The following is a 26,798-nucleotide window of genomic DNA, read 5'->3' on the forward strand; positions in this document are numbered from 1 at the left end:
GCCACTGAGAAGACTGTCCCACTGTGCCCCCTAGAGCTCCAGACAGACGACTAGGAGACAGTCCCTGGCAGCGATGACTTGCGCAGTGGCACCATTCACAGCAAGCCTCCTCCTGCCTCCCCACTTGTGACGATGAACATCTGTGGCTTTTCTGGATCATTCTTCAGTAATACCAACTGAGCTCCCTCTTCTCTTAATTACTTCTTGGTGAATCAATCTTCCAAAAGAAGGGCGCACTCACTTAAATACCATCTATCTAGTCTTATTACTGATAAAAAATCCAGAGACTTTAGACATTCAGGACATTGGCTCCTCCTATGAAAATGTACTTCTACATACACTGGAGCATTCACCAAAACACAAGTCACCTTCTAATGAGAAACTGAAGAGTATGCGGAGACACTGTGCAGAGATCTATACTGTCTGCCTTCCACCCTCCATATTCAGAGCCTGGCACACACTATTCCAGTCAGCTAAGTCTGAAATGGCTCTGAAGAGCATTGTTCCGCATCAAACCTCAGCAGACACACAGACTCTAGCAACTGTTTGTCAGGAGGCCAAGTATCAGAGGCAAGAAAAAATCCCTGACTCATGTGGTCCTCCAGAGACTGAGGCATCCCTTAGGGATTTTCTTTTTTTTCTAATTTATATTTTATTTTATGTGCATTGGTGTTTTGCCACGAGTGTAGGGTCCCCTGGAACTGGAGTCACTGACAGTTGTGAGCAGCCACGTGGTGCTGGGAATTGAACCCGGGTCCTCTGGAAGAGCTATTAGTGCTCTTAACCACTGAGCCATTTTTCCAGCCCCCTTAGGGGCTTTCTTTGGAGGACATGAGTAAGAGACACTTTTAGGGACTAGAGATGGAGTTTAGTCGTAGGGCACGTGCATGCTCAGCATGTGTGAGGGTCTGGGTTCAGACCCCAGTGCACGCACACACACAAAGATGGACTTGCAAGGTCGACATGGAAGGATGTAAAATTAGCCACTATCTTAGAAAATGATAAACTGAATTCCTATCTTTTCAAGATGAAAAGAGTTGGTGATGTTAGATCAAACAGTTCAGAAGCCCATCTCTCTGCAAGGAATGGGGACTAAGCAAACAATCAAAAAGGAAGGAGGTGCTGACAGTGGGGGCACTGGAGTCCAGGGTGAACAGTCCTTCCAGCCTCCACTCACTGACCAAACGCTTTACTAAAACTCCGCTTCTGCCCTTTGTTCGGGGATCTGTTGCTTTTGTTACCACCTCCAGGCCGCTGTCCTCTGAAGTTTCTATTTCCTCCTCGCTGTCCCTGTCCCCTGAAGTTCCTGCTTCCACCCCGCTGTCCTCTGAATGCACCGCGGCTGCCATCGCGCTGACCCCTGCCACCTCGGTATCCCTCCAGGGGTCCCTCCAGCTCCGGCTGCTCCGTGGCCACGGTGAGCTGCCAGCGTCTCGAGTCATGCCACTTCTCCTGTGGGCAGAAGGTTTGTTCCGTGCCTTAGTTCAATTCGGTAAAGCCACAAGGAAAACTTGTTGCCATGTCACCAAGGAACAAGTTGGTAAGCGGGTGCTTAAAAAGCTGCTAGTGCCAAGTATGGGGCCCCAAAGACGCGGGGCGGGGGCGGGGACAGGTCTTCTGGAGGGCGGCCCTCACTCTATGGTTCAGTCTCAACACCAGCACTGCAGCTGTCTGAGGCACACACTCGTCACAGCAACGCTAAGAAAAGCCGCAACAGCAAGTGTGTGGGAAAGCATGCGGCCCAGAGCAGTGGACTCCAGAGGGGAGCAGCAAGGTCACAACCAAACAGTGAGACTGTTCTCTGGCCCACACTGTCACTCTGCCTTCAGAATGAATACTGTATGATTTGGGTCTACAAACACTAAAAACGAAAAGAAAATACCTGTATTTCTGTGACTGCTTCAGTGCGGACATCAAAACAAACTCCCTAGAAATCAAAGCAGGAAGAGTTAATCCAAATAACTGCCAAATACAAAGACTCTGCAGGTGCTGACGCTGGATAAAACTCTAGATAGAGCATGGCTAACATGCTCCTGAAGACAGCAGCACAGGTGGAGAGATGCTCCCAGATGGACCAGGACATGCAACTGCCTGAGTGGGCATTCTTGGCTATGACACTGTGCTAACCCATATTCAGGAGGACAGAAAATGATATTGCTGATTTCTAGTTTTCCATAATTCAGTTTTCTGTGAGGACATGAGACAAGGTATACGGTTTACACTGTAAGATCTTTGATAACAAACTCTTTCCTTATCAGTTGGGGAAGCCACCAACAGTACAGTACCATACTCCTGTAATGGCACAGTTTGAGCCAAACTCCCCCAAGAAAATTACCCAGCCATAGCATAGGCGGGTGCTGAAGGACCCTGACATCCATGAACTTCTTTCTCCATGCATGGGCAACTCCAGGAACATGGGGACATTCAGGTACCTAGAGAGGTTCTGCCCTTGAGTAGGTCACAAGGATTGAAGCCTTCATTGTAAGCAATCAGAGGGAGGCAGAAGTTACTGGGATGAACATTACACCCTAAGAACTCTGTCGTACAGGACTCCTCTAATTTGTCCTGAGCCTGAGACGCTGCACTGTGAGTCAAGCTAAGCCTAAAGAGCACCGTGGAGGGAAGGCACGGTGAGCAACCAAGGTCAGCCCCATGGGGAATAAGGCAGAGGCTGCTTGGTCTCCCCAGTGACGGGTGGGACAGGTGGCCATGTGGAGCTGGTAAGCAGAACAAGTTTACTCTCCGCTTAGGCTCATGGCATCTCTGACTGTTCATTTCCTACCTTATAAGCATCCTCACCTAACCCCGGGGCTCTGGGTTTCCATGTGCACCCATGGATGTGACCATTGAGGGATCCCATAGTCAAAACTATTTCCCAATAATCCTTCTCGGCCCTTCTTATTCTCAAGTTCCCATAAAGGTACAGTGATAACGGCACAACAGTTTGGGTTGGAGACAGCATCATGGGAAAGGACACATCCTGGTTACCATGCTAACCACCAAACGGAGATGAGGCCGTCAAGGCCCCGGCACTCACCAGTTTTCCTTTGAGGAAGACCATCCCCCTCACTTTGGCATCGATGCCCTCGCCCAGCTGCTCCTTAAGTTCTTTCCAAGCGTAACTAATGTTGGGCATTTCAATTGAGCACCGAAGGATCATGGTTACAAAGCCCTTAGGGGAGAAAGAGGCATAGAAGTTAAGTCTTGACAACCAATCGGTATCCTAAACACTTGCTCTGAGGAGGGAAGCATTCCTTGGGAAGCTCCCTGACGACATACCACCCAGCCACAGAGAATGGGCACAAGTACACTGGGGCAATCTTAGGAAGACTGGTACCCAGTTATGAGTTTTCTAAAGTGTCTTCAGGGCGGGACTGGCTGAAGCACAGGGAATCTGTGTACTCATGCCACATGGGTCAACAATTATTTCAATAAAAACAGGAAATTCACTGTATCAAAGGAATTCACCATGGCAACAGTCAAGTCAGTGGGTTTTCCTTCAGTTCTAGTTCATCTGAATTCATCGTTTGTCTCTCTGTGAGCTTACGTGCAGAGGCAGAGAGAGAGCAGGAGCAGAAATCTGCTCTCCTTCACTCTGGGGGCCCTGGGGTTGTCGGGCTCGGAGGCAGGCCACTGCCTTGCTAAGTCTCCCTGGCCATCCACCCCGGGAACGGGCTTCTATTCTGCTGCCTCTGAGTTTGTTTAAGTAGGAAAATGGCTAAACCCAACCAGGCCTTCCTACCTCCTAGAGACGGTGAAGACAATTAGGAAGGCCAAAGGAATTTTCAGTTTTGTTTATACCATTTTATAAAGGACCCAAAACTTTACCGCTTGGGAGTTGATCAAGGAGCGCTGGTCGACCGATGTGGCCCCTGAAATGTGGGCCAGCGCGGCTGCCAGGGCCTCTACAGCTCCCTTCTCCTCAATCAGCTTCTCAGCCGACTGCTTGAAGTGGCCAATGGCGGTAGGGGGCACCGAGTCCAAAAGCCTGGGGTTTGAGAGTGAGCTTGTTAGAGAATACTGCAGACAAGGACACTACAGTAAGGAAAATAAACGAGCTTTAAAATGGACACCAGCACAGCTGGGGTGTAGCTCACCTGGCTGGAAGGCAGGACCTGTCTAATACCTAGCACCGCATACACACATACACCAGGAGGGGGTGCCTTAGGCACTTAGGTGGAGACAGGAGGGCCTCAAGTTCAAGGTCATCGACTACAGTGACAGCAGACCCTCTCAGTATGGAAGATAATGAGGTTCCACAGCACACTTGTTGCCTTTATTGTGCTCTTTGGGACAGGGTCTTACTGCATGTGCCTGCAACCTGCTCTTAAGAGCAGGACGGCCTCACACTCAGCCTTCTGCATCACCATGCCCAGCCCCCATACAGCAACAGTATATATAGTGAACTTAGGTGTTACTTTTAGAACTGAACAAAACTATAGCCACTTATATTCTGAAATTTTAACCAATGTTCTCTATCGGGTTTAGAACAGAGTTTTTGAGATGTTATTTGCTGGAGGATAGCCATTGTCTTGGCAATAACAAAGCAGGATATCTGTATGTTATGCAGAGCGAGTTGGACATCTCTCACATACTAGATCCTGCCTCTTCTTCAACCTGTATTTCCTGAATTAGTTAGTGCCCCACGGGGCCCCATCTTGGGGCACTTAAATGCACTGCTCATGGCCTCCCGGTCTCCTCATTACCCGTCCAAACTGTGCGCTGCAGTGACAGCCCGGGTCAGTTGCAAGGGTGCCCACCACAGCACCACTCTGACACCCTTCCCTGGATAGCCTATCACATATGGCTCCAGGTAGACTTCACCTTCTCTCCTGGCCACTGCTCTTCAGGCAAGATCTGGTCAGGTGCAGTGCTCCCTTAAGCTGAAGCCTCGAGTCCTTACAAAGGGCTCAGGAAGCTGCTTTTAGGCCCCTTTCCATTTCCACAGTCACTTTATACCAGTCATTCCCTGAGCTCACCATTCCCACTTAGTGGGAACTGCTGACTTCTGGGGCCTTTCCCTTTTCTGCCTGCTGTGACCAGCATGTCACACACCTACAGCAGTGACTGTGCTGCACTCTGAGCTCAGTATGCATTAGCAGGGGATGTAAGTCACCTCTCAGAAGTAGGTGCAAACAGACTTCGGCTCACACGATGTTAACCCTGCTCACCTCCAGATGGTAATGCAGAGGCCACAACAAGGAATCCTGATCAACTGAAAAGGATAATTCTACACAATCACACACTACGAATAAAGCCTCCATGAGAAACGGCTGATCAATCCTTGCATTCCATCGCTTTTCGTTCTACCACACAGGGAATAAGTGAGTGAAGATTTGGGATGCCGTCTATGATCCTGTCAGCCACCACACAGGAAACATTCTTAAAATGTACAGTACAGGGTTGGGGATTTAGCTCAGTGGTAGAGCTCTTGCCTAGCAAGCGCAAGGCCCTGGGTTCGATCCTCAGCTCAAAAAAAAAAAAAAAAGTACAAAACAAATCCAACTACTGATAATGGCTTCCCCTAAGAGACAGGGCAGGGATGACTAGAAACATGGATGTTTATCTATCTATCAAGCTGGCTGTTTAGTGAAAAGCAGGTGGTTGTATTAACTCTTCATAAGGAATACAAAAAAGAAACTTTGAAGGTCCAAGAAGCAGCATGGAAACAGACCTTGGTGATGAAAAGAACGTACCTGATGGCATCTTTGCTGGAGGCTTTTATTATTTCTGTTGCAGAAGGAACACCTATCCGTTTAAATTTAATTCCCTACAAGAAAACAAACCACAATTTCATGTACAATGGTTACTGTTTCTACTGAGACAAGAAACTTATTTCCTTTTTTAAAATTTTAAATAGTTTTTTTTTTTTTTTTTCCCCCCGAGACAAGGTTCCTCTGTATAGCCCTGGCTGTCTTGGTACTCACTTTGTAGCCCAGGCTGGCCTCGAACTCAGCGCTCCTCCTGCCTCTGCCTCCCGAGTGCTGGGATTAAAGGCGTGCGCCACTATCCTTGCCATCTCTTCAGATCAAATAACTCATTCCTTAAATCTACCAAATAAACCACTTTACTATGTGCCTACCTGTCTGTTTTCCAAGACCCTAGTAGTTCTAAGGTGTTATTTATAGGCTGACCCCCCAATGTGACACTGTCTGATGCTTTTTCTCATCTTCAGACAGAGGCTATGGTTTGGGGGCAGAACTGATCCTGCAGGGGGATGGCCATAACACCACCTCTCATCAGCACCTCCTCAGCACTGCAGGCAATGGCCTCTCGCTCATCTCAGACCCACAGATGCTCTGTTCTGTGTGGCAGGCACTAATGAAGCCCACTCAACACAAGGGAGCAGCCAAGGTCTTCCTGGAGGAGGAGGAATCTAGCCTCTCCTTATCCTTTAAAGACAGGGTTCTCAAACTCACAGTGACCCTCCTGCCTCAGCTCCTCAAGTGTTGTAGGTACTACACTGCCCCCAGTTCCCTCTACCCTTCCGATGCTCCTCCCTCCCTCCCCTTCTCCACACTCTAACCCTCCTCAAGTATTTCTGGTACGTTCATACTACTGTCCACGAGTTGTCTTTCAAATATAAGAAATGGATCATCATCTTCGAATGCAAGTTATTGCACAGCCTTCTACCATGGAATCCCAAAGCAAGCCTGTATCTAAGAGGCTTGCTGCTGTGGTCCGGAGGACTGCCCTTGCCTCAGAACTTAGCATGTGTTGAGTGCAAGTGAGCGACGTCCTTACCGCCTTCTGCTCCACTTGAGCCAGCTGGTACTCTTCCTTGTGCTGATAGAAGCAGATGCAAACCCCGGTCCTTCCAGCTCGGCCCGTGCGCCCCGAACGATGGATGTAGGACTCCACATCCTGTGGAGACGAAGCGCAGGAGTGAGACAAGGGATTAAGCAGCGTGTGCAGGTCAGTGAATGAAACTGAGTTTGCAAACCTCTCCAACAATGCTCCCTATCCTGGGTGCCAATGTTCTAGGGGTATATGTATTTCCAAGCCTCAACCAGCTGCAGTATAAGTATTGAAATGTATTTTAATAACACATCTCATTTAACTCTGTACATTGAAGTCTTCTTAAAAATTTGCTAACAAGTTAGACTGTTTCTATTCACAATAAAGACATAGGACCAGCCTAGATATCCAACAAACAAATGGATAAGGAAAGTGTGCACAGGCACGATGAATTTTACTACATTATACAGAAGACAACAAACGAATGGATAAGGAAAGTGTGCACAGGCACGATGAATTTTACTACATTACAAAGAATGCAATGATGAAATTTGGAGAAAAATGGAAAGAACCGACACAGAAGACAAACACTGTTCTTTTCCTCATTCATATGCAGAGCCTAACTTCTAATCAATCAATCAATCTACCTACCTACCTACCCACCCAAACTGAGTGCAGAATTCAGAAAATCAGAAGGGCCCCACGAGAAAAGGCTTTCCCTGAGAGGAGCGGGGAGGCTGCTGGAACCCACTCCTATGAAAGTGGAGTGTGAGTATGAGGGTAGAAGGTGGGAAATAGAAACAGGAAACAGAGGGATGGGCAGACATCTAAACACACCTAAGTCATGCCACAGCCAGCCACGATATAAAAACAAGTTACCAACGGGTTATCATATGTTTCTGCAAGCCTTCAAGATCCAAAGTACATAATAAAAAACTACAAAAAGTAAATGAAAAGCCAGGTAAGGCAGCAATTGGTTGACCTGGAACTCTCAAACACAGAGTGCTGGAATGAAAGGTGTCTGTCACCATGACTAGCAATCCACTGGGAACCACAAAAGTCAATGAAGTAACTTAGTATCCCCAAAGAAACAAAAGCAATAATGTTTTAGTGTTTAAAAACAAACAACAACAAAAAAACAAAAAAACCCAACTTACCTTTGGTGGACAGCTTTGAACAACCAAGTCAACCTCAGGGATGTCTAACCCACGTGCAGCAACATTGGTGGCCACCAAAACTCCAAAACTGCCATTTCGGAAACCTTTCAGGGTGATCTCCCTTTGCTTCTGAGGAATGTCGCCATGTAATGACTGGGCATCCTGCCAACAAAATCAACAGGCCTAAGAATACAAACCCAACACCCAACACGCCGCCCCCAAGAGGCCCAGCCAGGGCTCAGGCCGGGGCTCAGTCTGGGGATACTCCTGGAAGTATCACAAAGCAAAACAGATGCCTTCTGACTTCTGCTTCTTTTTTTTTTTTTTTTCCGAGACAGGGTTTCTCTGTGTAGCTTTGGAGCCTTTCCTGGATCTCACTCGGTAGACCAGGCTGGCCTCGAACTCACAGAGATCCGCCTGCCTCTGCCTCCCGAGTGCTGGGATTAAAGGCATGTGCCACCATCGCCCGCCTGACTTCTGCTTCTTATGTGGGAAAATCTTCAAATTGTCTGCAGCCTTCACCCTGACATCAACTGTTCCTAACCCTACTCTAAGGTCAAGAGCACCACCCAAGAGTGGCTCTAACTGCAAGTGTAGCTTTACCTGTGACCCCCAGCCAGCACCTGGGAGGCAAGACTGGTAGGTTACATAACCCATGACCAGCAGTGAAGCTTCCCTGACCTAGCACAACCTGGAACCAGCCGGTGAGGGCAGACAGGCCGGGGTGGAGACACAGTGATGAGGCAGCCTTTCAGGGCAGAAGGACCAACCTGCTTTATGCATGTATTCTGGGACAGTTCCTGGGCTTCCCTCTTGGTTTCACAGAAGATGATGGTGCGCCCTTGGTGACCACTGTACACTCGGATCACGTCCCCAATAACCGCTGCCCTTTCACTCCAGTGACACTTGATGGCCAGGTGCTTTGAAGAGAAGAAACAACACTTAGTGACTGACGCCTGCCGGGGACCTCAGAGCTTCCTCTTCAACTCCCAAGTCTAATGTCGTGTATAGGAAGTAAATGCAGGCCTCACAGAGCTGTCTCCTGCCACCACTGCTTAGGGGTAAAGAAGGAAGCTAAAGACACCAAAGTAAAGAGCAATGTGGTCTGTCCCCAGGCCTCTCGCCTTTCTCCAAAGAGCATCTGGCTTCTTCACATTCTAAAGTAATCAGGAAACGCTATTTCCCAGGCTCCTGCAGGAAACCAAATAATGACAAGAAAGGCCTGTGCACTGCGTTATGGCCCTCATCCACTTCAGTACAGTCTGTACAGGCCTGCCCTTGGGTGAAATGAATTCATCTAGGTACCGGAGCCTAAGATGAAACAGTCAACATAATGCATCAGATTGCTCTGCTGCCCTCTGGCGGCTAAATTCTAAATGTAACCACTTTGCTTATCTAGTTCAAACACAAGGTTTCAAGTGACTTCTCTGAAATCAGGTTACTAGATGGTGAAAGTCCAGAAAGCACATCATATACTATACACAGAAGAGAAAGATGTATTTTACTTGGCTCTTCATAAGGACTTAGTATTTATTTGGAAAAAGAGCTTGTATTTGCTAGTCTTAAAACTAACAGACAGGAAACAAAATGACTGACAATTTAATACTAATTCCGGCAACTAAATGAATCATTTACCTCCACAGTTATGGCTGCTTTCTGAGTCTTTTTACCAATCAGGTCCACCTGTTCATATGTAGATTTCATGTATTTCTTAGCAACATTAAACACCCAGTGAGGGCAGGTTGCAGAGAAAAGCAATGTTTGGGGGTTGTCTTCGGAATCTTGGGGGAAAAAGAAGTCAGCGTGAATAATCCAAACAAGCCTGCATACACAGTACTCCACCTCACCTGGCACCTCCAGGGCACACCACCATTACCACCAATCACTGGCGGCCAGCCATGCATCAATGACACAAAAATAAAGATGCCGAAGACTCCCCATACACAAAAACTGGAGTCATTTATCACTGTAAAGGATCCCTAAATGATCAAAGTATGTGAAATCCATTTTGTCTTCTAGCCTTTGCCCTCTCTCACTCACACAGGAAATCTGTCCCATGAAGGAGGCCCATCAACTGGACAAACAATCCTGGAAGTCTAGGTACTAACTAGCATTGATCTCTAATTAAACAGCCTGTGACAAAACCACAGCAGCTCAGTATTTAAAGAATTCAGATTCAGGCCAAGGTGATCCAGTGGCAAAGCCTTCAGCTCAGTCCGCAGACCCTCAAAAGACAAAGCCAATGTCATCTGGACTTAGGAGCACTATGGTATTGTTCTCAGAAGCCTCAAAGGGCACAGCTAGTCGACCCAGTTTAGTGTACTTTACAACTGGATCAGTAGCTCTGCATCCAGAGATCTGTGCTACAGACACCCCAGAACCCCAGCTGCTTAAGGCCACTGTAAACTGAGCCCTCTATATGAGGAAAGGTGAAAAGTGGCGGATGGAAGAGTGACCCGAAAAGGTTTGACTATCTAACAGTTGCTTGATAATCAGTACATACACACCAGGAATGTACTGAAGCTCTTGGAGCAGTGTAGCAAACTGGCAGAAAAGGAAAATTTTCATTTATTCCCCCAAGCCCTCACCAATTATAGAACAAATCCAGCTGTAAAAATTTCAAGTCTTAGTTGGGTGGTGGTGGTGCACGCCTTTAACCCCAGCACTCGGGAGGCAGAGGCAGGGAGATCTCTGAGTTTGAGGCCAGCCTGGGCTACAGAACAAGTTCTAGAACAGTCAAGGCCACACAGAGAAACCCTGTCTCGAAAAACAAAATTAAATAAAAAAAAATAAAAATTCTCCGCTTTCTTGAGTAAGTGCCCTTATTTATCTCCTGGAAGACAATCTCACCACGACTCTTCCTAAGGTCCCTTCCATCAGTTCCTCAAATCTGGGGCTTACCTTTCTTGTATGCCACACATAAAATTTCTTCCACTTGGTCAGCAAAACCCATATCCAACATCTGATCAACTTCATCCAGGACAACATGCTTAAGTTTGGTGAGGTCTAGCTTTCCATTCTGCAGGTGGTCTTTAATACGACCTGGGGTCCCAACCAAGATATCAATCCCAGTCCGCATTCGTTCGACTATAAAAAATTGCAGCAAAAAAGAGTTGCTTTGTTTTAAAATTCCTTTTAATGGCATGGAGTATCCATTTAAACATATCTTCCCTCTAACTCTTACTAGACAGCCATAAAGTAACATGCTGCATGTAATAACGTTAACATAGTGAAGGTACCTCCACTTCAGTAGGAATACGTGAGAAGTGAGGGCCAGTGTACTAACTAATAGGAAAATGATCCACTAAGAAATAGCAGCACAGGAAATGACTTCCTGTTTGGCTGGCAGAAAATGTAAAGATTTCACAGACCACAAGTGACAGACTTAGAGAAACAGAAACTTTGGGGAGGGGTGTATGTGCTGAGACAGGGTATTAACAAGTAGTTCTGAATGCTCTTGAACTCTTTCCTGCCTTAATCTCCCAAGTGTCACTCCCATGTGAGGCTCTGAACTAGGAACCTTCTGTAGGGTAACTGGGGGTAAGAGGCTGAGACAGCTCAGGGGGGCACACACTCTAATGAGGTGTAGAGACACCGGGACCGTGGTGCAACATGGAGGCGACAGGAAGGAAGCCCAGGGACTGCACGGGGCTCCTTACAGTATCTAACACAACCTCAAAGACAGAAAAACTAAGCGACTTGGACACTTAATGACTATGGGATTATTCAAGACTCAATCAAGCCCAGGTCTTCCAAAGCCAATGAGGATGGACACCACCCTCATTGTGTGCCGATGCTTGACCCTCCTTCCAAAGAGATCAAGGTCCTGACTAGAAAGCAGCAGGTTAGGAAGAAGGGACTGCAACCTTAGCTGAGGCCTGGGGGAGGAAGGCCGCTGGCAGCAGGAAAAAGACGCAAAAGAGGCAAAGCAGACACACTGGGTTCTGCCCTGTCAAAGTCTTTGGGTTAAGTACTCAGCACCCTAAGATTCACCTTGAATCACCCAGGATCTTGCTCTTGGCCATCTTTACAAAAGACAGAAACCCCAAAAATAAGATAAAGACAGACTTCAAGCTGAAGGGCCTCCAGAAGAACAATGGCTGCACACCCCACTCCCTGGCTTTCGAATTGACTCACTCTGACCACCGTAGGGAGTTCCACCATAAAAACAAGCCACTGACAGCTTCTTTGTGATGTCACTGAAGTCTTTGCTCACTTGATTTGCTAGTTCTCTTGTAGGTGCAAGAACTAGTACCTGAAAGAGAAAAAACACAGAATTCCAAAGTACTGTGTGTGCAGTCATTGTTTCTCAGCCACCCCAGAATTTACCACCATCAACTCATCCTAGTCATCTTTTTAAAAAACATTTATTTTTATTTTCTGTGCACCACGTGCATAGTGTCCAAGGAGGCCAGAAGAGGGCATTTGTTCCCCTGGAACTGGTTGTGAGCCACCATGTAGTTGCTGAGAACTGAACTTGGGTCCTCTGGAAGAGCAGCCAGTGCCTTTAACTGCTGAGCCATCTCTCCAGCTCCCCATCCTATTCATCTTGACATATATACTCAAAACATTTATCATAAATATCACATACTACATGGACAGTCCCCAGGCAATATTCTAAGAGCCTGTGATCAAGCCGATTAGACATAGGTGTCCAAATGGATGCTGCTCCAGAGAATAGTTTCAGGAAAATAACCCAGAGGAGCTACACCAACACTAGCTGATATTCCAGCTTTCCCGGGGTCTTATGCACTATAAAGTACTTTCTACTCATTAGTCTGATTTAATTCTCAACAACCTTCGAGGCAGATACTGAAGAGTAAACAAATAAAGTCTAAAGGCTAGATGAACCCAGACCCAGACCGATATGTCAAAATTAAGTGAAACTGGCGGAAACCCAGAGGTACCGACAATAGGATGCAGAAAAGATTCAAGGGCCAGATCCTAATACCTAACATTGGTTTCAGGAGCAACAAGAAAACCAAGCACATGCTGCTAGCGGCTTCCGGAAGTTTCTGGTCCACAATGTCAAGGGGCTGGAAGTACTGCTGATGTGCAACAAATCTTTCTGTGCTGAGACTGCTCACAATGTTTCCTCCCAGAACCCCAACAGCCACCATAGAAGGAGCAGTGCACTGGCCATCAGAGTCACCAACCCCAACGCCAGGCTATGCAGCGAAGAGGAGGAGTAGATAGCTTGCATATGTGTTTTATTTGCATTTAAATAAAACCACAAAAACTGCCTTCTTGGTAATGGCCAGATGGAGGCCAACCTAGATTGAAACTATCACCAGCAGGGCCCAACACTTGTGGATGGGTTCTTACACACCCACTCAATTCATTCTGGATAATAGCCAAAACAATGACCCAGAACCAGCTGTGGTACTATATGCTTTTATAACCCCAGCTATGAAGAAGCAGAGGCAGGTGGATCTCCGTGAGCTAGAGACCAGCCAAGTCTACACAGAGACTGTGTCTCAAACAAACAGCCACGGTCAAGTCTGTAAGCCAAAAGCACATCCAACATTTTAGAGGGAATATGAACATTAATAAGTGTGGATTATCACAACCACAGGACAGATTACAGTATGGAACATACAGAGTTGGTGGCCAACAATCCCAAAAAAAATCACTCCAGCCTACGTTCCGATAAATTCAGTGAGCCCAAGGACCTTGGAGGAACCCAATACTAAGAATAGCATATGCAAACCAGGCCCGTGTGCTTCTGGGAGATGACCCGGGGCCTGGGATGAGCTTACGATATTTACCTGAGGGGCACGGCCTCTTTTCCTGTCCTGTAGCCCACCCTGAAGCTTCTCAATCAAAGGGATGGCAAAGGAGAATGTCTTCCCAGTTCCTGTCCGTGCCTGGGCAATCAAGTCTTTCCCACTGAACACATGGTGGAATGTCTTGGCTTGTATAGGAAACAGGAAGTTCACCCCACGAGCTAAACAAAAACAAAAACAAAAACAAAAAACAATCATGTTACTTGCTATTGCTTTTATTTATTTATTTATTTATTTTTGTTTTATTTTCAGTGTTAGGGATGGAACCTTGAGATTCTGTTAAAATACCAACTCCAACTGAAACACATCCATACTCTGGTCCTGCAGAAAGAATCAGGGATTCTACCTTTTCACCAGCATCTAGAGTCTGGTTCAAATACAGTCCGAGTAGTTTAGAACCCACCGTACTAACAAGTATTAATAATCTCTTAATTATAATTTTAATAATGTGATTAAGTCACTTATGTCAAATCTCCCCCACCAGCTATCTCAACCTAAAGGCCTGAGGCTCTCCACTCTACACCATGCTGTGCCAGTGAAGCACCGCCAACTTGTCAGGAGCAGACCAAAGGGCCCAGGACACCCTGGTGACATTAACCTCGGGTGGAAGAGGACAGAGGTCACACAAAGTGTCAGTCACCCAATTACTGGAGGTTGACTAAATTTTAATAACTGAATCAAAAACAGTACAGTCCTATTTGTAACACACAAGTCTACTTCACTGTAGCAGAGCTGCCCACAGTAAGAACTGGTCCCCATTCACCAGTCTGACACCAGGGAATCTCACCTTTGAGAAGCTTGACAGTCTCCTCAGATATGGGAAAATTGGAGAAAGCTCCTTCTTTCTGTTCCACAGGTATTTCCTGCCAGAGAAAAAAGACCACAGAAATCAGTAGCTCACATGCAAGTGAATGCAAGAAGCCTTTGCTCAAGAGACGGTTCTCAGACAGCTCTGGGGCAGAGGCTGCCAAAGCCAGATACAGGGACTTTGATCAGCAGAACCCACACCACAAGCTGTGCCAACTCCACACACATACCATGGAACTTGTTCCAGCCCTCCACAAAAACAATGGTTTTTTTTTTTTTTTTTTGGTTTTTCGAGACAGGGTTTCTCTGTAGCTTTGGAGCCTGTCCTGGACTAGATCTGTAGACCAGGCTGGCCTCGAACTCAGAGATCCACCTGCCTCTGCCTCCCGAGCGCTGGGATTACAGGCGTGCACCACCACCTGGCACAAAAACAATGTGTTTTTTTTTTGTTTTTTTTTTTTTAAAACGAAAAAGCTTTTCTAAATACATCAGTTTAAACCATTCAAGGGGGCTCGTGAGATGGCTCAGTGGGAAAAAGCCCTTGCTGTCCAAGCCTGGCATGACAACTGAGTTCAGTCCTCAGGCCCTGGGGTGAAGAAAGAAAGAATTCCTCAAAGTTTCCCCTCACTTTCAAACACATACTTGTTTTCTATGTGCTATACAGAATTCAAGGCCAGGCTGGGAATAAATACAGCAAGACCCTGTCTCAACCTGCCTTGATGCCTACTAAAGATGGAGGCCAGGTGTGTGCTTTTATCCCTAGCATCTGAGAGGAATTCTAGGCTATTCAGGAATACACAATGAGACCTCATCATTTCAAAACAAAAAAATAAGCTAGGTGGCGGTGGCACACGCCTTTAATCCCCAGCACTCATGAAGCAAAGGAAAGAGGATTTCTTTAAGTTCGAGACCAGCTTGGTCTACAGAGTGAGTTCCAGGACAGCTAGGCCTATGCAGAGAAACCCTGTGTCAGGGAAGGAGGGAATTAACTCTCTGATGCAAAGTGCCACCCTACAGCTTGTTATGTGCCCCAATGAGATGCTAACATATCAAATGTCCTTCTACTATTAAAATAACATGTATGCTCAAGGTCCTAGGTTCAACCTCCACCACCCAACAATTGTAAAATGTTTACAACTGTGTGTAACGATTGCCTGTCCTCCTGAAGCAATGGAACAGTCTGCCTATTTTAGTACAACTTTGCTGGTGATACAGTAGTGGGTAAGGTGCTTACTCAAGCCTGTCAAGTCAAGTTCAATCCCCAGGACCCAGCCGGTGGAGGGAGAATGAGCTCCTGTAAGTGCTGTGCGCGCGCGCACACACACACCCCCTAAACACATGTAATAAAAACAAACAAAAGGGGCGTGCAGCCTCACCTTCTCTGCCTCACTGCTACTCTCTTCCCCAGTGGCTTCACTGGAGTTCGGCTCAGAATGAGAGAATCCATTCTTGAGCTTGGGGCTTTTCTCTCCAACATCTCCATTTGCCTCCTTCCCTTTCTTCATCTTCTTGGGCTTAGGAACATCTGCATCTTCTTCAGAAGGCTCCTCGATGTTTACTTCCTTGGTCTTAGCAGAGGCCGATTTCTTCTCAAGGGGCTCCTTTTTCTTCTTGGGGGTTTTGCTTTTAGAAGCAGTCTCATCTTGAGGTGCCTCCTCTTGCTTTTTGGCCTTCTTGGACTTCGGGGGATCCACATCATCTTCAGAAGGCCCTTTCTTTTTAACTGTTTTACCTTTGGAGGAAACGGTTTCTTCTGTTCCCTCTGTTGCTTCTTTGGTCTTAGATTTTGGCTTCTCTTTTCTAGTTTTCTAAAAATTAATAAAGACACAGCACTGAACAAACAGACTGTACTTGTATAAAATCCATCAATTCTGGATTGTTTCAAGACTACTTATAGTTAATGAAGAACACAGCCTTAGGCATTTCAACATTGTATAAGTTTAAAAAAACCTGATCCAAAATTATACACATACAGGGTAACATGTGGCCCGAGCAGGCTGCATTTCGGAATGTGTATGTGCACAAACAATTCAAAGGAGTGTAAACAATTCAAAAGGAGACCATGAATTTCAAAGCAAGCAAAATAGGATTACATGGAAGGGGTCAGAAGGAGGGAAGGGAAGGAGGGGACAATTATGTAATTATATCATAATCTTTAGAGACAGGGTCTCACTATATAGAACTGGCTGTCCTGGAACTCAATCTGTAAACCAGGCTGGCCTTGAACTCACAGAGATCTGCCTGTCGCTGCTGGGATTAAAGGTGAGCAGCCACTAGGCCTGGCTTAATGTTATTGTAATAATAATAAAAAAAAAAAGTTTAAAAACCCACAGTATCCATTTTAATACCATTTCTTAGTTCAATGGAGATACATATATAAAATAGTCATATCAGCATGGGGAATAAAAGAACTCACAGTAACTCTTCAGCTCATACTGGCCAATCATTACAAAACTGAATGCTCCCAAGAGATTTTAAGGGATCCCCAAGGCTGTCTCTAAACTACCTACTAAAAAAGGTGACCAAGAGCTGGAGAAATGGTTCAGGGGACAAAATGCTTAGAGTGTAAGCCTGAGGACTCGAACTGGGAACTCGAACGCCCTTGTAAAAAGATGAGTGTAGGGGCATGTGTCTGTCACCCCAGCTGGTGGGGCTGCAGTGGGGAGCTAGTCAGCCTCGGTGAATCAGAGGGGTCCAGATTCATAGAGAAACTTTGTCCCCAACAGTAAAGTGGCAAGTGATAGACGCCCACCCAGGCTTGACCTCTAGCTCCCACACACACAGGTACACACAGTAACAGTGACCAGGCACTGTCCAAAGTAACTGTAACTGTAAGAGAGATAAAGCTTCCTTATAGCCTCAGACAGATCTTAAAAGTGGGTTTCTTTTCTCTCTCTGCTAAATTCCTGTACAGTGAAAACACCCATGAAACTTATACTTCGAAGGATGAAATGAATTCACATAAAGACACTATATGAAACCAAAATACTATGAAAAAAATCCAACCTATCGTTCTCATATGTAAACAAACAAACAAACAAACAAAAACACGGACTTTATTTAAATGTACACGAATCATTGAAACTTGTACCAATTAGGAGCCCCCTACTAGACTCTAGTAGAGCTCCAGACAATGAAGAAGTGTGGAACTAAATTCTGACTCCCTGAACTGCAGGCCTGCCCTCTCTCAAATCACGGGCTAAGGCAGTGGTTCTCAAACCTTCCTAATGCTGCGCACCATCCTTTTAATACAGTTCCTCATGCTGTGCTGACCGCCAACCATAAAATTACTTCCATCGCTACTTCATTACTGTGATTTTGTCACTGTTATGAATTGTATCTGATATGCAGGGTATCTGATTCGCCACCCCAGTGGGGTCGCGACCCATATGTTGAAAACCGCTGGGCTAAAGCTAGAGCTACATACAGTTCAATGGTTCAGCACCTGCCAACACGTGAACAGTTCAAGGTTTGGTCCTTGATACCACAAATACCATCTTAAAAATAATGGATTATGGATAATCTCTCCACCGTTTAAACACCTGTCTGTTACATATGTGAAAAACAGCCAGGTAGTCGAGTTTGGAATATAAACCAGTAGTCAGGTCCCTTCCTCTTGACTTCAGCATCCCACGGTCGAACACGCGGGTGCAAACCCAGGACGCTGAGCTACCTGCGGTTTCCACCTTATCCAAATATATTACTGTTTCTTTAAAAGTCTCCTACTTAAAAGCTACCCGAGACAGCAAAATCGTCAACTAAGTCGTACAGCACAGGAGTTCTGGGACAGCTTTCGTTCCCTCCTACTTTGATCATTAGAGACAGTCACGTTAAATCTTCTCATCCAAGGAATAGGAGCGAGGGTGATTTAACAGTGCTCATACAGATCCCCTCTGTAAGAGGGTGTTCACTTAGCCCAACTCCAATTCCACGCAGATCTGAGCGACAAATACTGGAAAGACCTGCATTACCTCGTTTTCTCATTTTTTTTTTTAAGAAGGGGGAACCATGTGTGTCACTGCAGAAGCTGCTCATGTGCCCTAGTGTCAGGCCTCGGTGACTGCGACTCCAGTCCACACTGTGACGCGATCTGCAATCCCCTTCCGCACTCCCGAGCCTGGCCAGGAACGCGTGGCCCGGGACGCGCCAGCCGGCTCAGCGTGTCAGGGCGGCCCGCGGAGCAGACGGCCACGCGCTCCCGCCCGGCCCGGGGCCCCAAGTCTCACCTTCTCGCTTGTCTTCGGCAACGTCTCCATGCTGTCCTCGGCCGCGTCTGATCCCAACCTGGACTCACTGCGGAGTTTTCCCGGCATTATTCAGCACGAGCTGCTCAGGCCTACCGGCTTCCTGCACCGCGTGCAAAGGAGAGAGAGAGGAAAGCACACCGGCTCTCAGCCCGCCCTAGCTCGTCACTTCCGGAACGGGCGCATCCGGCGGAAGCAGCGAACACCCGGAAGGCACGGCCGTGGATATTGGATCGGTGAATGCGGCGTGGAGGATCTCTTGGTATTCTCGTGTAACTATGGCCGGATTCCCACCGGCCACGTCTAGCCAGCTATAACTGGATAACGACCTTGAGCCTAACTCTGCTGCCTCCATTTACCAAGTCTGGGATTACCGGCAGGCAACATTTTTTCCGCTAACAAGTCTTACCCTTCATCCCGTGTGGAAAACTGATGCAGGTGCCTTGGTGAGCACCAGAATTCAGGGACCAGCGAGACAGCTCAGTTCTGGTGGCCTGAATTTGCGATCCCTGGAATCCAGAACCGACTGCAGTTGTTCTTTTTCACACGCGCGCGCCGTGGCGCCCAGGACACCCATATACACGTCGCACCGTATGAACAGTTTTAAAGACCCCTAATTGGCAGGGTGTAGGGGTGCACGCCGCTCAGGAGCAAGAGGCAGGCAGATCTCTAAACCTGTGTCCAGCCTGGTGCACATACTTCAAGACCAGCTAGACTTAGGGTGAGATCCCGCCTCAACAGCTCTTTCCCCATCACATCCCCCACCTCCCAAAAAATTTCAGAAAAGTATGCTCCTTTATTCATGTATGCATTAAACAAACTTCCTGAGCGTCCTTCTTGCTAAATGTGAGAAGCGGTTAGGATTCACAGTCGATGCCCCAGTCTTGCCTGTCCTCACGGATTAGACTGTAGGAAGAGATGGAGGAATGTTAATGGTCGTTTGAAGGCCTTTAACAGGGCTTTCAGGCTAGGAATGGGTTCCCAGTAGTGCCTACGTTGGACAATTCACTACTTCCATAGGGTAAGGGAAAGTGGCCAGTTGAGTGGTCCGTGACCATGTTAGTTTTTGAGTCAGGCTCTCAGTTCATCCCTGACTGGCCTTGAACTCAGAGAACTACATCTACCTATGCTGACATTAAAAACTCATACCACCACACCAGTGATAGTTTTTAAGCTGCTTCTGAAGAACTAGTGATTCAAATAATTGCAAGAGTTTATCATAGTAGTTTGAAAACTGAGAGTGGAAAGTGGATTCTCTTCCACCTTTATGTGGGTTCCAGATATCAAACTCAATTTTTCATGAGGTAGCTAGCAGTCACTTTTACCAGCTAAACCATCTCACAGGTCTTTCTCTTCTATTAAGTTTAGTGTAACTAGATTTATGTTGAGGTCTTTGATCCATTTGGACTTGAGTTTTGTGCATGGGGACAGATATGGATCTATTTGTAATCTTTTACATATTGACATCCAGTTATGACAACACCATTTGTTGAAGATTCTTTTTTCCATTGTATGGTTTTGGTTTCTTTGTCAAAAATTAGGTGTTCATATGTGCGTGGATTAATGTTGGGGTCTTCAATTCGATTCCATTGGTCTGTATGTCGGTTTTTATACCAGTAACAAGCTGTTTTTATTACTATAGCTCTATAGTAGAGCTTGAGGTCAGGGATGGTGATGCCTCCAGAGGTGGCTTTATTTTACAGGATTCTTTTGGCTATCCTGGGTCTTTGGTTTTTCCATATGAAGTTGAGTATTTTTCTTTCCAGGTCTTTGAAGAATTGTATTGGGATTTTGATGGGGATGCATTGAATCTGTAGATTGCTTTTGGTAAGATTGCCATTTTTACTATGTTAATCCTACCTATCCATGGGCATGGGAGATCCTTCCATTTTCCAATATCTTCAATTTATTTCTTTACAGATTTAAAGTTCTTATCAAACAGGTCCTTTGTTTGTTTAGTTAAGTGTTATCCCAAGGTATTTTATATTATTTGTGGCTATTGTACAGGGTGATGTTTCTGACTTCTTTCTCAGCCCTTTTATTATTTGTGTATAGGAGGGCTACTGATTTTTCTTTTCTTTTTTGTGAGTTGATCCTGTATGCTGTCACTTTACTGAAGGAGTCATTTGGGGTCATTTATGTATACTATCATATTATCTGCAAATAGGGAAAGTTTGACTTCTTCCTTTCCAATTTGTATCCCCTTGATCTCCTTTTGTTGTCTTATTGCCCTAGCTAGAACTTCAAGTACTATATTGAATAAATATGGAGAGTGGACAGCTTTGTCTTGTTCCTAATCTTAGTGGCATTGCTTTGAGTTTTCCATATTCTTTTTAAATTATTTGTGTGTGTGCAGAAGGTCAGAGGGGCATCAGATCACCTGAAGCTGGAATTACAGGCAGATGTGAGTGCTGGGATTGAACTTGGGTCTTCTGCAAGAACAGTATGTGCTCTTAACCACTGAGCCCCTCCCCTACTCTTCAGATCTCAGACTTTCAGTTCCCTGCCCCATTACACTGCAGTCAGTCTAGGTGCCGCAGACATTAATCACGTTCCCAATTGGCTTTGCCAGTCCTCCACTTCTCAGAAGAGTAGAACCTAGCTGTGCTCAGGCGCCTGTTTCCATCTGCATTCTCACACTGTGGGATGCTGTGGTGCCCAGGGAAATCATCACTTCATCTTCTAATTGTAACCACTGCATATCTAACCTCACCTCAGCACCTAGACTCCCCATGTCTTATTCCTGACAAAATACTCAAAGGCATTGCCCCCACAGACCTGGAGCTACAATTTCTAGTTCTGTGCGTGATCTCACTCATTTGGATTTTTAATGGGATCTTGCTGTTTCTGTTCTAACTTTCTCCTTTCTGCACAATTCATATTATTCCAACATGTATCAGATCCCCCTCCTACTACCATCCTCATGTACAAAAATCCTAGCCCTAGCTTGTGTTCTATGTACAGCTTCAGTTTATTCTCCCCGACCTGTGGCCACATTTCTAGAGTTCTTCAGGTTTGGTACGTATGGGATTTGAGTCTTTCGATGTAACCCCGGTCGGCCTCAAACTCCCCATCCAGCCTCTTAAACTGTGACCTACATAAGCTGGAGTCACAAGCATGTGCCACCAAGTCCACTATCTCACTGCTCTCACTACTCCAGTGGTCCTGGTTCCTTCTCAAATCTAGTGACTGGCTCAGACTAGTTTCCTATGAAAGCCTGCTATTCCTGAGCTTTCTGCCCTCTTCTCGGTGCTCCTGTCAATGAGATCTCCTTCCCCTCATGCACGAGGAATACCTACCTCTTGTTTCTTTCCTAATCTCAGCTTTTACAATGCTCTCCTTGGATAACTGCATTTATATGGAGTACAGTTTACTATTCCCCCCTCCAATCTATATCTCTTTAGAAACCTTATGCTTCAGACCCGTAAACCCAATTGCCCACTATTTATCTCTCTTCTTAGACTGTCATGGGGTTTACTCAAATTAAAATATACCTAACAGCCAGACTTGATGTTCACCTTTAATCCAGCACAGGGAGGCAGAGGCAAACAGATCTCTGACATTGAGGCCAGCCTGGTCTGCATAGTGAGTTGCAGGCCAGCCTGGGATGTGTAGAGAGATCAGTCTTCAAAATAAATAAATGTCTATGTATATGTAACCCTGAATTAATCATATCCCTCCTCCTTCCCCTGTAACTTTACTTCCTCTTCTTGGTATCCTAATGTCAAATCATTTCCTTGTGCCTCTCATCTTCTAGTCCAACCAACATTCAGTCCTAACAAGTCTGTCTCCTAAAATCCTCTCTAATCTACCCATGTTACTTGTTTCTTGAGACAGGGTCTCAAACATGTAGCACTAGCTAGCCTGGAACCCCCTATGTAGACTAGGCTGGCCTCAAACTCAGAGAAATCCACTTATCTCTGCCTCCTGAGTGCCAGGATTAAAAGCCCAGCTTACTCGTATTTCTTAATATCCACTGCCACTAATTTTGGGTAATGATTAAGAAACTGGACTTCTATGGGCTTAAGTCTTCATATTATCTAGCTAGGATTTTGGATGGGCACCAACATCTCAAATGTACTGGTTCTCCTCACGTAAAATATTTCTAATCAGTCTGGCTCACCAGTATCTCTCTACATTGAATTACTTCTACAACTTTTTCTTTCGGTGTTAAGGACTAAGCCCTTTCCTTTACCAGCTAGCCAAGTACTCTACTACTCAGCTACATCCCCAGTCCTCCTATAGCCTCTTCAGAAGTCTCCTGGCCTTCAGTCTGGCCCTCCTCCGACATGGTGATCTCTATGAAACCAGGAATCTTTCTGAAATACAAACCTAATCCTGTTACTGCTTAGGACTGAAGAAATGGCTCAGCATGTAAGAACACTGACTGCTTTTTTAAAGAGGACATGGGTTCAATTCCCAGCACCTTATATGGCACCTCACAACAAACATCTAGTTCTAGGAGATCCAACACTCTCTTCTGGCCTCCAACAGTACCAAACACACCCACAGTATATAGATATACATGCGGACAATACACACACAATTAACAATAAACAACCCATAATAAAAAATAAAAAATAAAAACCTCATCACTTCTGATCTTAAAACCTGTGCAATGTTCTCTCCACTGTACTCAGTGAGAATGGAACTCCATAACCATAAAGAGAAGGCTTTTCACATTGGATACGATAACCGTCTCCCTTCCCCTGCCCTTAGACTTATCCTCTGGATCCTGCATGTTGTTCTCTGCCTGCAAGCCCTCACCCTTCTACAGTCATCTGCCCAGAGGTGATGACTGCAAGTTTAAGGCCAGTCTAGCCTATAGCAACACTCCAAAACCAAAAATAAAAACCACAGAGCTTACTCAACTCCTCCTCTCCCTCCCTCTTGCTGTCTCTCTGTACACACACACACACACACACACACACACACACACACAGATTTACATGACCAGAGGGCTGTCAGATTTTCTTCCGAAGTCTTCCTGAATCTTAAAACTGACTAGGTACGCCCCAGTCCTGCATTCCACACCTGCTTCAGTCTTAGTCTTTATTCATTCATGTCTATTATAACTGGCTGACTGTTAGACAGTGAGTTTTATGAAACTAGTGACTATGCCCCATTTATAAATGTGTGCTCTAGTGATTACCAGAGAGTAGATATACAGATATTCAATAAATGATTGATAAATTAGGGCATGTACATTGCTTGCATACCTATCTACCTAATCTATTAAGTTAAAATGGTACATTTCACCAAACATGTCACCAGTTAACAGCTCTTAATGTGGAAAGGGTTTTGTCTTATCACATAGGTCATTATGGATGAATGACCTAACATTAATATATGTAGTGCATACCTTTAATTCTAGCACTCAGAAGACAGAGGCAGGCAGATGTCTCAGGTGTAGGCCAGCCTGATCTACAGAACGAAGAGACCCAGGACTACACAGAGAAGCACTACCTCAAAAAAAAAAAAAAAAAAAAAAAAAAGACTATTACATCATAGAAGAAATTTTAAAAGATTACATTGAGAAAATTCTTAACACAGAATGAAAACAGACAATAAAAGGGGCTTTTTTTAATTCAAAGGTATAGTTGGATAAGTAATTTGTTTACAACCATTCTTGTGAAATACTTTTTAAAAAAATACGACCAACTTCTTTGCAAATTACAGACAAATACCTCAACTATGATGACCTAATTTTTGGTGGATAATATACATGATTAGACAGAAATAGGCAAGCTCACACTGGAAGATCAACTATCAAACACTTAGTCAAAACTCCGTTTATGGCCTCCACTTCTTGAGCGATTTCTGTTCCCATTTCGTCTTCTCCCATCTTGCCGACTTCCTGACCGACTCCCCTGCCGACTCTGTCTACCTGATCGGCCACCAGATCGACCACCAGAGCGGCCTGAACGACCTGACCTGCCGCCTGACCAGCCGCCCCTCTGTCTGGAATTAGAAGATGTGTTTGCATCATAATATTCTTCAATTTCAGGTAATTTGGCTGGCACTGAGAGTATCCAGTCTGAATCATGCCACTCTCCCTGTTAAAGGAATGTATTTCATTAATAGAAATGCAAAATAAAACCTATAAACAAGTAAGTAAAGAAGATGTTCATTTTCTTTAGCTACTAACTAAAAGCTATTTTTCCTTAAAGTTTCAAGAACAATGAAAAACAGAAAATAAGCAAAACCAGTAACATGTCCAAATTTTAATCTTGAAAGTTTCTATCACTTCTCAGCCTTCTGGCAAAAGATCAAGTGTAGAGAAACCCTCAGACCCATTTCAAGGTTCTAAATCCCTACTCTTAACAGTTATGTTTTCTAAAAGACAGCATTCTCTTTCTCGGGACAAAGAAACAGACCACTAATAAGCAGTGAAGTATTATGAACAACTACATCAACAGGACCAGAAGAAAAACTAGATGTGAGGCTGATGTAGGAACATCTAAGTTCAAGGACTGCCTAGGCTACTACTGAGTTACTTCAAGGCCAGAATGAGCAAGTTAGTGTGACCTTGTCTCTAAATAAAAAGAGGGTTAGAGCACTTGCCTAGCTATCATTCATGAGGATCCTGAGTTCAATTACCAATTATCACCCCCAAAAGGATCCATAATATTTTTTTAAACTTAAAAAATTATTTATTTTTCTTTTTCACTTTTATGTATGTGGACATTTTGTCTGCAAGTACTTGTGTGGGCATGTACGGAGCCAAATGACAACTTCGAGGAGTTCTCTTCTTCCACATTTATGTGGGTACCAGGGATTGAATTTACATCAAGCACCTTTCACCTTTAACTCACTGGCTTTTGGTATCCACAATATTTTAAAGACTCCAAAAAGAGTATAATCAGGGCTGCTGAGGTGTCTCGGTGGGTAAAGGTGCTTGTTACCAACACTGATGACTTAAATTCTATGCCTGGGACTCACATGGTAGGAGACACCCACCTCCCACAAGTTGTCTTTTGAACTCGTATATATGCCACATGTGCACATGTCCCACCCTACATATAAATGAATGTAAGAATACAATCCCATTATTTCAAAATAGGTATATGAATAAGCTATATGTGGCACACAGAAGTACCAAGTTTGAGCTATATAGTAAGTTCCAAGCCAACCAGGCTAGATTCCAGGACTCTTGTTTCAACACTACCTCCCCAAAATGTACATAAAAGCAAAGACATTTTTAAAAAATTATTGACTGTAAGAATCTAGTGGGGTAGGCAATGGTGGCCCACACTTTAATCCCAGCATTCCAAAGACAGAAGCAGGCAGGTATCTGAGTTTGAGGTCAGCCTGGTCTACAGAGCAAGTTCTAAGATAGTCAGAGATAAACCACAGGAAAAAAAAATTAAGTAAGGCTGTGGGGAAGCTCGGTGCTAACTTATGTGTAAGATCCTAGCTACCAACCTGAGAACAGCAAAGAAAGATAATCAAGAAGACAACAGGGAAAATTTAAATACAATATATTAAAGAATAGTTGTATAGAAGGAATTATAGTATTATGATTATGTTTAAATCCCTAACATTTAAATATGTAGGAATAATTAAGGTTGAAATGACAAGGGGACGGGAGAAATGGCTCAGTAGTTAAGAACACTGACTGCTCTTCCAGAGGACCCGTGTTCAATTCCCAGCACCCACATGGTGGCTCACAACTGTCTCAAACTCCAGTTCCAGGGGATCTGGCATCCTCATTACATACATGCAGGCAAAACAACAATGCACATAAAATAAAGTTAAAAAAATGCCTGGAGTTTTTCTGTAAACACTAGAAGTGGACAGAAAGGATTTGCTAAAACAAAAGTGTTCACAAGATTATCAAATTGTTGAAGCTGGTTATGCACCTATGGTGACTCATTACACAATTTTTTTTTTGAGCTAAGGATCAAACCCAGGGCCTTGCGCTTGCTAGGCAAGCACTCTACCACTGAACTAAATCCCCAACCCCCACAATTCTATTAAAAGGTTTTTTATGTATGAGAGTGCCTTGCTTACAAGTATGTGCGTGCAGTAACTGTGGTGGTCAGAAGGTGTCAGATCCCTGGTGT

The 26,798-nt window shown here is 45.1% G+C and overlaps 2 protein-coding genes across 2 annotated transcripts in view; both read right to left on the reverse strand.

Moving 5' to 3' along the window:
• Nucleotides 1-757: 757 nt before the first annotated feature.
• Ddx21 (DExD-box helicase 21) lies at nt 758-18,884 on the reverse strand. Its single transcript, XM_036168369.1, has 15 exons — nt 18,715-18,884; nt 15,865-16,296; nt 14,469-14,544; nt 13,664-13,842; nt 12,033-12,150; nt 10,797-10,982; nt 9,531-9,676; nt 8,666-8,815; nt 7,896-8,057; nt 6,745-6,864; nt 5,697-5,770; nt 3,829-3,988; nt 3,038-3,172; nt 1,883-1,927; nt 758-1,452 (listed from the first exon to the last, which is right to left on the reverse strand). The coding sequence occupies exons 1-15, from the start codon at nt 18,799-18,801 to the stop codon at nt 1,174-1,176; spliced, it is 2,349 nt and encodes a 782-aa protein (XP_036024262.1). The 5' UTR covers nt 18,802-18,884; the 3' UTR covers nt 758-1,173.
• Nucleotides 18,885-24,287: 5,403 nt separating this feature from the next.
• Nucleotides 24,288-26,798, reverse strand: part of Ddx50 (DExD-box helicase 50) — a 34,087-nt gene continuing 31,576 nt past the window's right edge. Inside the window, exon 15 of the mRNA XM_036167771.1 lies at nt 24,288-24,788. Coding sequence (XP_036023664.1) covers nt 24,510-24,788 — 279 coding nt within the window. The 3' untranslated portion in view covers nt 24,288-24,509. The remainder of the gene's footprint in view (nt 24,789-26,798) is intronic.

Source organism: Onychomys torridus, chromosome 18 (assembly GCF_903995425.1).
Source record: "Onychomys torridus chromosome 18, mOncTor1.1, whole genome shotgun sequence".
Taxonomy (NCBI): domain Eukaryota; kingdom Metazoa; phylum Chordata; class Mammalia; order Rodentia; family Cricetidae; genus Onychomys; species Onychomys torridus.